At 36.8% G+C, this 12,019-nt stretch overlaps 1 protein-coding gene across 1 annotated transcript in view; it reads right to left on the bottom strand.

Annotated features, from left to right (window-relative positions):
• Nucleotides 1-9,392, bottom strand: part of LOC140143948 (Y+L amino acid transporter 2-like) — a 110,832-nt gene extending 101,440 nt beyond the window's left edge. The window contains exon 1 of the mRNA XM_072165784.1: nucleotides 8,814-9,392. Within this exon, the coding sequence (XP_072021885.1) occupies nucleotides 8,814-9,369 (556 nt within the window). The 5' untranslated portion in view covers nucleotides 9,370-9,392. The remainder of the gene's footprint in view (nucleotides 1-8,813) is intronic.
• Nucleotides 9,393-12,019: the final 2,627 nt, after the last annotated feature.

Below are 12,019 nucleotides of genomic sequence, written 5' to 3'. Positions count from 1 at the left end.
TGTCAACTAAGTGGAACCAACCCCGAATTCAAAACAACCCCAACCATAACATGAAGATATCACGCTCCGCATCCACCTATTTCATCACCCTCATTTACTATTCCAATTTAATACCCATCTGGATAACCCACTTTAATTACATACTAGCTGGTTATACATTTTTTTGTATCACAAACGAATAACGATATGGGTAGTACATGTAAACAACACAAGTCATGAATGGTATCTAGGCCCTGTAAAATATGTGCAGATTAATTTTTTGTGCTTTGCCAATTTTGAGCTGTTTCCACTTGTTTTTAGATGCGATTCTAAAGCTTCTTAGCACAATGTGAATTACACAAAAGCAATATACCTTATTTCGTCAAATAAACGCCCCCGAGGGCGTTACATTTTCCCAAAGGGGGGGGGGGGCATTTATTCAAGGTTAATTTGAGAACGATAATGCCCATTAAAATCATTAGGTCAACTTAAAAACTCACGCTAAAATGACAACTATGAACTAGAAACACTGACTTCGCAAAAAAGTGACGCTATTATCGACCATGTGGGCAACTTGGTAAGCGTACTACACAAGATAGCATGGAAATATCGGCATTTTGGAAACATCTTGGTTGAAAAAAGTGGTGGGGGGCGTTTATTTGAGGGGGGCGACTATTTGACGAAATACGGTATTCGTGCATTGTTATTTTTGTGGTAGTTGCTTGGAATGCGAAAAGCGTGAAAATAAATGCAGCGCATAAATTTCCACTTTTACAGTGGCACTACACAATTTATTTACAAACATGCCCAATTGCCCATCACACTACTGTACACCTGCTAGTAAAATATTTTATGAATGGATGCAAAAAAGGGGAAACCCTGTGATCAATGAGCTCACACGTCACCTGCATTGTAAAATGTGGGTAGCAACTCATTCATAAGAATTGCAATTTTTTTATGAATGGATGTGAATTATGAAAAGCAACCACACATGTGAAAGAGCCCACGCTATATACTCTCTTGTAATGTAAGTTGTATACCGCATTGTAGTTCTGTGTTTCCATATTGTTTATAAACTAACATATGGTTAGAAAATTCATTTCATTGAAATGTAAATTTTATTATAAATGCATTGGTATGGTAAATTGTGATACCGGTACTGATGATATGGAATTCATTTACAAATTATTAACTTTTTAGAATGTATTCACCTAAAACCACCAGCTTTGTCCAGCTACAATTTACAATCTATACATTGTATGTAGTACATGTATATGTACATGTACTACTGATCGGTACACTGTTGCGGGATCCCGAGTTAAAGCTGGGAGGGCATGCATTATATAAAAATGTTTCATTTGCAAGCAGGCCATATAAAATTTATTTTTAATTCTTGTCTGAAAGATTTTCATAATGAGGATGGGAGTTGTGTTTTCCCCTTTCAATGCAAAATTGTCGAGCTGCAAAGTTTATTATTACTTTGGAATCATAATGAATTGCTATCCTCCTTCAGAAAGCACCATTGTAAATCAAACTTTGTTAATGCCTGGAGTTACATCTTATGAAAAAGAACAAAAATATGAACCAAATGCAATAAACGATGCAGGCGGGATGTGAGCAAACACAATTATTTTATACCGCCTAATAAAAATATGATCTATGTATTTATATTCCTCATGGAAGCAACATAGTGCAATACATTTTGTATTTCAAGCTTTCATATCACAATTTATAGGCCTAATATTCAATTCCACTTTATTCAAACAAGCATGTCAAATTGCATTCTGAAATGAAGGCTTATTAAATTTTTCTATATAGAAAGCTCACATTTTGTAAACATTACATGTATGCAGTACATTGGAATATGTACAGTGATTGTAGCAAATGAATTTATTGCAATGCATTCATTTTTTTATGTTAGGTCTAAATGTTTGCTTAGAGTGAGTAACACAAAAGAATATTAATGATGTTGCTCAAACAAATGCATTCTCAGCATAAAAATTACATTTTTGGAGTAGGCCTACATATTTTATGATCAGAATTTTATATTCTACATATACATGTATGTAAATTGCGCTGCTCTTTTTTCTGTAAAATAGTAATGAAAATCCACTTTTTAAAAGAGAAAATTCACATGAGATCTTATATTTACCCTTTTAATCAAAATGCTTTAGGATCTTCACAATCTTATATATCTTAATCTTATGTAGGCCTACATTATAAAACAGTATCATTAGCCCTAATTATAAGAAATGTGACCTTAGGGACGCTTTTCATTTGATACTCAGGGGGTAGGAAGTTGGGGTCGGGGAAGAAAAATTTTTTCACGCCTTTGGGGAAAGTTTTTTTTTTTTTTAGTTTTGGTGGTGAAAGTTGTTTTTTTTTGCTCATGTAGTGGGTGAAGTTTTTTTTTTGAAAACTTCCTACCCCACCCTGAGAATCTAATGGTGCGTCCTTATTCAACACCAACGACCTACATTGCACAACCATGTGTTCCAATCATGCCTGAGCACTCCCTTTTAAAGGGGTTTTTATTGTAAAAACTTTGTGTCAAAGGAAAAATTCACAATTCACAATTCACAAAATATCCACTTTTTAGCCCCCTGCACCCCCTCCCCTAAAAATGGCTATTAGGCCAAGTAAAATAAAAAACATGTTTCACGTCCGGATTTTTGAAAAAAAGGAGGAGGAGGGGGCTTTTTATTTATTATTTTTTTATCTCAAAATCGGTGTAAATACCCATAATTAGAGCTGTTTTAGCATGTACACAATAATGCCTGGAAAAAGGAGGAGGCCTCTTTTTATTTGTTGTTCTGAGAGGTAGGCCCCCTCTAATTATCTCAAAACCTTCCAAAAGTGTTTCCTATATATATTTAGCAAGGCAAAAGAAAGCATCTCTACTTCCTAGACATATTTTATGAAAAGTTATAACTGAATTTCAAAAAATAAAAATAATATTTAAGAAACCTCAAAAAAGGAAGTGGGAGGGGATGTGAAACATGTTTATTTTTTTATTTGGCCTTAAAGATTGCAAAACATGGCAAACTGCACTTGCAGCACTTGGAAAAAGGACGAGTGCCTCCATGTGGACAACATGCTGTGTTGTTATTATTTGTCTTCGTCACAGTCTTCATCATCTGGACACACTGATTGCACACAAACATTTGGAATCCTCAATTTACTTTCCAAGCCTGCAACATAGACTATGTATTAAAAGTGACCTATGACTCTATCAATTCACAAACCAGCTGGAAGAGGCAAAATCAGTTTGTGACTCCTCAGGCCAGGCACTGAGAATAACATGCTATTTCAGCCAGTGAGTATTATGTGGTTTTGTAAAAAAAATTAAGTTCAATACTTCAAAGCTAATATTTATGCTGGATACCCTCTGGGTGACTGGAGAGATCAAAATTTAGCCATGGTGAATGACTCCTTGAATCGGGGGTCACTCCCATTGTGGCCTGTACACCATCCGCGATAATGAAAACGCATATAAAAGGGTCGTTTTTTTAGGTGGGTAGGCACGATCTGCTAGCGTAATCCGCGTGTCGCGTTTAGGGTGTCAAAAACATGAAAAATTGGGAAAAAGGGTAGCAAAATTGCAATTTCTAAATACGCGGAAATGAAATTTAGGGTATGAAATTTGATGTTAGGAATGAAATCCTTGTTTAGGGTGTCGTTTTAGCCAAGGGTTAAATCCTTGTTTAGGGTGCTTTTCAAAAGTTGATTATCGCGGATGGTGTACTGGCCACAATGGGAGTGACCCCCCCGGGCCTTGAATGAAAAAAGATAGATTTAAAAGTTGCACTAAAACGCACCAAGGCTCAAGTTAAGTCAATGTACCTGGTGGATGGAATTCGCTGGCAAAGTGACATAATAAATCGGATAAACTACCATAGCAATTTAGATGAATACAATTTTGACTACATCGCCCCAGTGCACTACAAGCAGGTTGCACTCATCACCAGTGTATCATGTGCATCATCTGCAATAATAGATTGAATACAATACTGCTCTTTTCAAAGATACCGGTACTTATCTTACAGGTGCGAGCAATCAGAATGATATGGTTCAATGCATAGGTACCGCGTGAACATTGTAGTGCAGGGCAATATAGTCAAAAATTGTATTCATCTATTGCTACATCATGTATGGTACCGGTACCGTAGTTAATCCGATTATTATTTCACTTACATTGTTGTAGACAGCCAATAGTACCATCACATTCACTATATATGTGACAAGATCTGGTCCATGGGGGCCAAAGGAGGCATTTTTGAAAATTTAGTTAGAGATAGTTACAGTATTACATTTTAACATAGGCCTACAATTGGCTATAATTTACTGAAAACACCAAAGGCCTAGCATACTGGGTTCCAAAGTTACGAAGTTTTTTGATGCCAATACTGAACATATTTTATTGTTTTTAAACTCCATATTTTCACCTTTTATTTCAGTTTCAAATTTGCCGCCTTTTGGCCCCATGGACCAGATTGTGTCACTTACATGAAGAGCTAATTTCCAAACCGTGTTAAGTGACTATCCCATGTTTCTGATTTCCCTGTGCGATATTGCAATGTGTTGTGATGCTAGGTATATAATTTCAGTTGGATGCACCATTACAAAGCAAACAGTGGATGGACGACCAGTAACAATACTGTGTGAGGCCTTTGTTTCCCAAATGACAACAATAGTCTGCATATTGTTATGCAGCAATGTTATAGCTTGTTGATGGTACAACTCATTGTTGCTAATGTCAAACTTGTCAAAGTAATTGTGATTGTTGTGGACAGGGTTCGAATTCGTTTACAAATTTTGGGTAGCAGTTTTTTGGCTAATTCATCATAATCAGGATACTTCTATAAAGCACTATGAAAAGTGCTATACAAATGCAAAATTGGGTAGCAGTTACATGTACTTCAAAATATGGAGCAAACTGCTATGCGATACAGCCAAATTCGAACCCTGGTTGTGGACATAACATGGTTTGGAAATAAGCTCTTCATACATGTTCAATGTATACAGTAAGTACACTGCTCAAGGATGACAGACCTGTGGTGACCAGTGAGAAAAGCAGCCGCTGGATTTAGGGGCATCTTTTGAATCTGCATTGAGTGTATGTGAAACCGTATCAAAATTTCTCTGCAACTCATTTGGCATATCAATAAAATATCACATGGATATTTCTATTTTATTTAGCAGGGAACCTCGAACTAAATTACAACATCTCTGATTTTGAACAGTTTTTGTCTCCCCTGCAAAATGACAATAAACCCTGTTTTACTGGATTTGTTTAAATTGCAATTTCAGTTTTAAAATTTGATGCATAGATTTTGAGTTACGGTACTAACTTGCAAGTTGCAATGGAGGGGGGGTAATTACGGTAGGCCTACCGTACTTTATAAAAATGTGATGAATGTGTTTAGAATTTTCACTACATGTGTACGTATATTTGTTAAGTATGGTGTTAACTTGCATGTGAAGCCTCCGAAACAGGCTTTTTGGGGTATCAGTATATTTTTCAAACATTAACCATAGGCCTAATATCAATTTTTTTATAAATTTATGACATTCTGCACATATCAAGTAACAATTACAATATCTGTGTTACAATGCAGATATCAATAAGGAACACACCAATTTAGACATGCACTGATAGATGATAATTAACCTTATTGTTGTTTCGGAGGCTTCATTTGTTTCGGAGGCTTCAATTGTTAATGGAAAGTTTGTATTGGGTCCCATTTTCAAACGGTGATATATATCTCCACGATTTAAAAACAAGTGACTTGAGGATCTACTTTGCTACATTTTGATAAATAGATTGGATGAGCTCTTTTATTTATATTTGCCCAAGCTTGCTGAACAGTTTGTTTCGGAGGCTTCAAAAAAGTTAACGGAAAATCGGCTCTTTGAATTTAAAATTTAAAAGCTTGCAAATCGACTAATTTTTGTTACCCATTTCAAGTTAAGATATCAACTGTTATGAATCAAGAAGAAGTGAAGAAATAACCAAGAATTATGAACCAAAGCTATACCCACAAAGTTTGTTAACAATTGTTAACGGAAAATGAAGCCTCGAAGCGACAAATATCAAGTCCGGTTCTCAAAAATACAGGGCTGTTCACAATTAAATCTAATGTGGCAGTGTTTACTGAACATATGACCAGAGTTAGCGGTGACCTGCTGAGTCCAGGGGTCCAAATTGGCAAATAAAGGGGTCCAGGCATCTATTTCTACACAGACGTACAAAATTAGGGGTCCAAATCACGGGGACCTGCCAAATCAAGGAGTCCTGGACCCCGAGACCCCTTAAAACGCTACCCCTGCATATGACCATACTTTCAGGATAAGAAAAATTATCCATGAACTAACTGAAGAAAACACAGGGTTTTACAAAAATGTTACTGTTTTTTATAGTTTTTCAAAATGGCAATATTAAGTACCGTACATTTAAGCCTGCTAAAACTGAACGCAGTAACTCCTGAAGATGATTATGCTACCCAAGGCAGCTGCTAACTAGATGACTTATGTGGCCAAAAATCATGGAATTCTGTGGCTTTATTAGAACACTACAGATCAAAATGTTAAAAATCCAAAGTTACACCCTTTACCGTGAAAATGACCTTATACTATAGGATCAGATATTGCCCAGTCCTGATAGTTTATGGTCATGTGTCTTATGGTGGGACCACAAAATACCTGGTGGCGTTACATTTTTCTCTCCCCTTTCTGATTTAACTTGTTGTCACAAAGTTATTCTTGGTCCAATTGCATCAAGTTTGGGCTCATTATACAGCTTGATTATTCTGATTTTCAAATATGTTTCACAATTTGGAATTCCAATTCGTTTAATTAGTGAAAAATATTAAAATGTTAACGAAGGTAAACCTGGTGGATAAGTGGTAGAGGATAAGTGGTAGAGGAGTACCCGTAACATGGGGTGGCTTTGGACAATTTTGATGTATTGTTGTTAATATTTTTATAATGATCAGTAGAATTCTGAGTTTCATGTTGGGTTTGGATAGAGGACAGTTCATGCCCATAAGGTCAACTCGAGTTTATTTTATTTTACAATAATTTTTTGGGGGGCAAGTTTGTCCAAAGTCACCCCTGCGTTTGGGGTGACTTTGGACACCATGCAATCAAGTGCATGTCCAAAGTCACCCCGACCTGAAGAGTAGAGCAATGGAGAGGGTGGAAGTAGTTGTGAGGTGGGTAGGAGCACAGAGGACACTGTTGTGGTAGGGCATGGTCACTGTGGTGTATTTTTAACAAAGTGTCAAATTTTTTGTATTCATTTGTTATGTCCAAAGTCACCCCGGAAAGGAAGCCAAACCCTGGGGTGACATTGGACGCAGCCTGCTTTTAAATTCTTAAGAGTGGCTAGATATCATGACTATCCAGGTAGGTTCTTGATTTATCTGTGTTTACTATCCAACCAACAGGCTTGAGTTTCCACTCTTATGTTCCGGTGGAGTACCAAAAGTTTGACCACCACAAAAATCCTGTATTTTATGGACCCCGCTAAAAAGTTCTGAAAAACATATAAGATAACACAATATATTGGAAAACTTTAGTCATTTGTAATGTCCATACATTACCACATAAGAACATACAAAAATATTCTTAGAAATGTTATTTAAAGGTAAAACAGCCTACATGAAATAATAGTTTTTCCCATGTGTGTCCAAAGTCACCCCAGTGTCCTAAGTCACCCCATTTTACGGTATGTACAATCTCTATGGCAAATGCTTTGAAGACATGAATTTTTTTTAAATTTTAATTACGGTATATCATTGTCAAATTGTGTGCTGTATGCAAATCACACCTGAAATGAAAGCTTGTTTATTCATTATTCATATTCAGCTATTAATTTCATCTAATCGAGTTTACAAGTATTCACTGAGAACTGCAAGTCACAAGAACCACAATTTTTACTATTCACTTACACACAAATGCCAAAATTTTCAGTCACAACATGCGTTTTGGCTTTCAATTGTTGTATCTTGAGAATTATACACCCTAAGATAGGAAAATTATACATTTTTGGAAAGCTTTTTACCCCAGGAATCTAAATATGCAGTTAAAATATATGTAGGATACACTCTAAAGAAAATATTGTCAAAAATGTTATCAACATTTTGTACATGAAGTTACGTATATTTTCGCACCCTGTATCACCACTTTGGTCAATCATAACATAGCAAAAGTATACATTTTATTAAAGCTCACAGTGTCGCCTGTCACAAAATTAGATTTCATTTGAGGTATTCCATACCAGTAGCAAATGCAGTAAATAATCAATTTACTAGTAAAATTAAATTTTTTCATGATATCAACCTATATATTTTCTTACGCACCCTGTATACCAACTTCAAATTTGCATAGTTGGATTCCTTGGAACATAAGCTTTCCAAAAATGTATAGTTTTGCTGGTGTGAGATGCATAGTTTTAGATATGCATCAATTTTAGTGAAAAGGAAGACAAATGATCAAAATCAGTGCTTGTAACGCAAATGTGCCCCACCATAAGACACATGACCTTATATGGGTCTCAGTCATGTATCACAAAAGATTTCAGTTTGCCTCCATGAGTAGGCCTACAGTACGGTAGGTACCGGCTAACGGTACTTAATTTAAAATCCAACAGCCAGCTTGTAACAATCACAAACTTAAGATCACTAAATATTTTTTTATTCACAATGACGATGTCATCTGTCAAAAACCTAAAACAAGCAGACAAAGAATCAAACAAATTATACAAACATTAACAATATTAAATTAAAATCGGACAATCAGAAAAAACATTTAAAAATTGAGCTCATACTTACTGATGCACACAGCTGCGAGAAGAATCGGTGCGTTCTTCGGTACATCGCAATCTTCAAAGAACGGCTGAAGAATGTAGTTGCCAAAAGTCAGTGCCACCACAGCCTGCGCTGTTGGTCTAATAATTAACAATGTAACCCACAGAAGGAGGAAGGCTGGCAGACCACCGAAAGCTTTCAAGATGTGCGGATAATCTCCACCAGACATTGTGATCATCGTGCCCAACTCTCCATAACAAAGCGCTCCTATCATGGAGAAAACACCACATGCTGCCCAAATGACCAATGATAACCCTACAGATCCAGTTAAGTTTAACACAATTGTAGGCGAAATGAAAATACCCGACCCTATGATAATTCCGCAAATGATGGTCACACCATTGAAAAGGTTCATGGTCGGTTCAAGTCTAACAAGATCAGAGTCTGCCACCTGGCCATTTGCAGGCTTCTCTGTGGAACCCAAAGCTGATGCAGCTTCTGCTGGTTTGGGATCTTCATTTCCAGATGGTGCAGTTATAACCTCTGGTACTGCGTCCGCTGCGGTCCGATCATCACCCATATTGAAATATTGTTGATTTCAAAATGTTCCATCAATCTATAAAACTTCTTGGTCAGAGGACGTAAAGTGGACTCACCAAGCTCGGTTAAATCAAGTTGAAGATCAAGCGTGATCCAAACCGGATACCTCTATTACTATTTTTTTAAAATAGTTTTGACCTGATTGAAAGTACAGCTTCACTAGTGCATTTAGTGTGACCAGCCAGCCCATATACTGAGTCTCAGCCTATCTCAACTCAATGCTCACTCATGCACTGGAAAACAACGTCAAAAATATGTCAGGAATAAGTCGACGAAGTCTTGTCACTCATTGTCACCAAAGTTGATAAGTACTTCCTTGCTTCCACTACGTTTAGACTTGCAAATGTGTAGCGATGAGGTACAAATTCAGGTAATGTACCGTATGTTTATGTTTTGACTGCGAAAAACGTGGGAGCTTTCCGTATGTGTATTGTGTACACGTGAACTTGTATTGTGTTGTAGAAAATATCTAGAAACGCTAGTCGTGCGTAAATTGGAGTTAAAAGGCTGACATCCTGAAGTTGAACTACATGACTGTCCAAACCTCGAGTCGACTGAGGGGGCTAGGTACATTTTACGAAAAAAAACCTGGAAAAAAATGCTCGCCATCTGAGCAAAACAAAAAGCCCCATTGGCCTCGGACCCCGAGACAGTCCTTTGCAAATTCCTGTAACAACTCTTTTTTTTATTATTTTGGAGGATGTAGTATTATATCAAATGATAATATAGTGTGGAGCAACATGTCACACTACAAAACCCCGTTTATGGAGTGTTCATAAATACTTTTTGTGTGTGTGTGGGGGGGTGTTGGAAAAGTTGGAACCTCGGACGTCAAAAAATTTTTTGATCCCCCCAAAAAAGTATGAATTTTTTGATCCCCCCCTCTTTATGGTCTAAATTTTTTTTATCCCCCCCCCTTCATGTCCTAAAACAGAAAGCAAAAATATAGGCCTATTAATAGTGGCATAGATTTCTTTTTGACAGGGTTGGTGAAAATTTCTTGAAGTCCACCTTTTGCAGACAAAATAAATTTATGGTACAAATGCCATATTGAAGCTAAACTGGTGAAATATACGGTAGTACAAAACTGGAATTAATTTGAGCGAATTTATTTTAAAATGACCAAATATGGAGTTAATTTTGGTTAGAAACCCATACAGGCGTCAACATTGAGGGTATGATTGTATGGACCATCCCCCTAATAATATATTGGGGGGATTTATCCCCCCCCAGGGGCCCCCGGGATCTATCCCTATGGTCACTAACTAATTAGCTAAACTGAAAAATTATACCGTTGGAGTTATTACTCATTGGAGTCACAGTGTTAATTGTTAAGTGCGCACATTAATTTGCCAGTTGATTTGTAGCTTGAGCCCGGGGGGCACTCAACTTTAGAAGTGATGGATATGTGCCTACCGGCGTCGCGAAGTAGGGGCATCGGGTACAAAGCGTTATTTAAAAAAAAGGGGTCATTGGGTACAAACAAAATAAAAAAAAGGGGTCATTGGGTATAATATTTTTAAAGGGGTCATTGAGTATAAGATTTCAAAAAAGGGTCATCGGGTAGAAAATTTTGAAAAAATTGAGCAAAATTTTGAAAGTTTCATAATTTTGAAAAAATGGAGCAAAATTTGAAAGTTTCGGCATTATTTTGTTCCATTTTGATGATGCTATTCTAGAAAATCTAGAAAAAAGGGGGGTCAAGTTGGTATAGGTGGTGATTTTTCTAAAACTCAAACAATGGAATTTGGCCTACCCCACACTCTCAGAACATTGGTTAAAAATTTTAACCAACTTGGTTAAAATTTTAACCAACCATGTATTTACAGGTGAACAGCCCAACAGTTGGTTATATTGTTAACCAACCTGGGTTGATTAACAATATAACCACAGGTTGGTTAAAAACATTGACCAACTACTGGTTAACATTACGGTAACCAACCAGTTGGGCAAAGCATGTTGGGCAAAATGGGCAAAATATAACCAATAGTTGGTTAAACACTATGAATGGGAAGTTCATTTCATTGTTCATATTTTAACCAATTGGAGACATTTGAAGGTAGGAAACTTATATTATAAACATTTTAGCGGGTATAACACTTAGTTTAAGTGTGTGCGAGGCCAGACTGTGAGCAAGACTTACGATGCTTTATCGACGACAGCTACCACCACAACCGGTAAGCTTAAGCTTAAGCTTACCGGTTGTGGGGTAGCTGTCGTCGATAAAGCATCGTAAGTCTTGCTCACAGTCTCGGCCTCGCACACACTTAAACTAAGTGTTATACCCGATGAAATGATATACTTTTTAATATAATTTCCTACCTTCAAATGTCTCCAACAGATCTTGAAGACCCCGATCCTCAGCTTTGCAGCAAGCTACTCATATCGGCCATCTTGTTTTCTGAAATGCATTTTTGCCCAACACAATGACCAATCACAGTTCGCAAAGGAACACCATGTGACCATGGTTGGGCAAAACCATACTTTGCCCAACTTTATTGGCGGGAAAAGGATGTTTTTACCAAGGTGTAAATACCATATTGACAGGTTTGACCAACCATGTATTAAACTGTATTTTGCCCAACTTCAAGAATCTTAACCATTGTTGGGCATTTTTTAACCAACTGTTT

The sequence above is a fragment of the Amphiura filiformis genome, unplaced genomic scaffold (genome assembly GCF_039555335.1).
Source record: "Amphiura filiformis unplaced genomic scaffold, Afil_fr2py scaffold_33, whole genome shotgun sequence".
Taxonomy (NCBI): domain Eukaryota; kingdom Metazoa; phylum Echinodermata; class Ophiuroidea; order Amphilepidida; family Amphiuridae; genus Amphiura; species Amphiura filiformis.
This window is presented reverse-complemented; position numbering and strand designations above follow the sequence as displayed.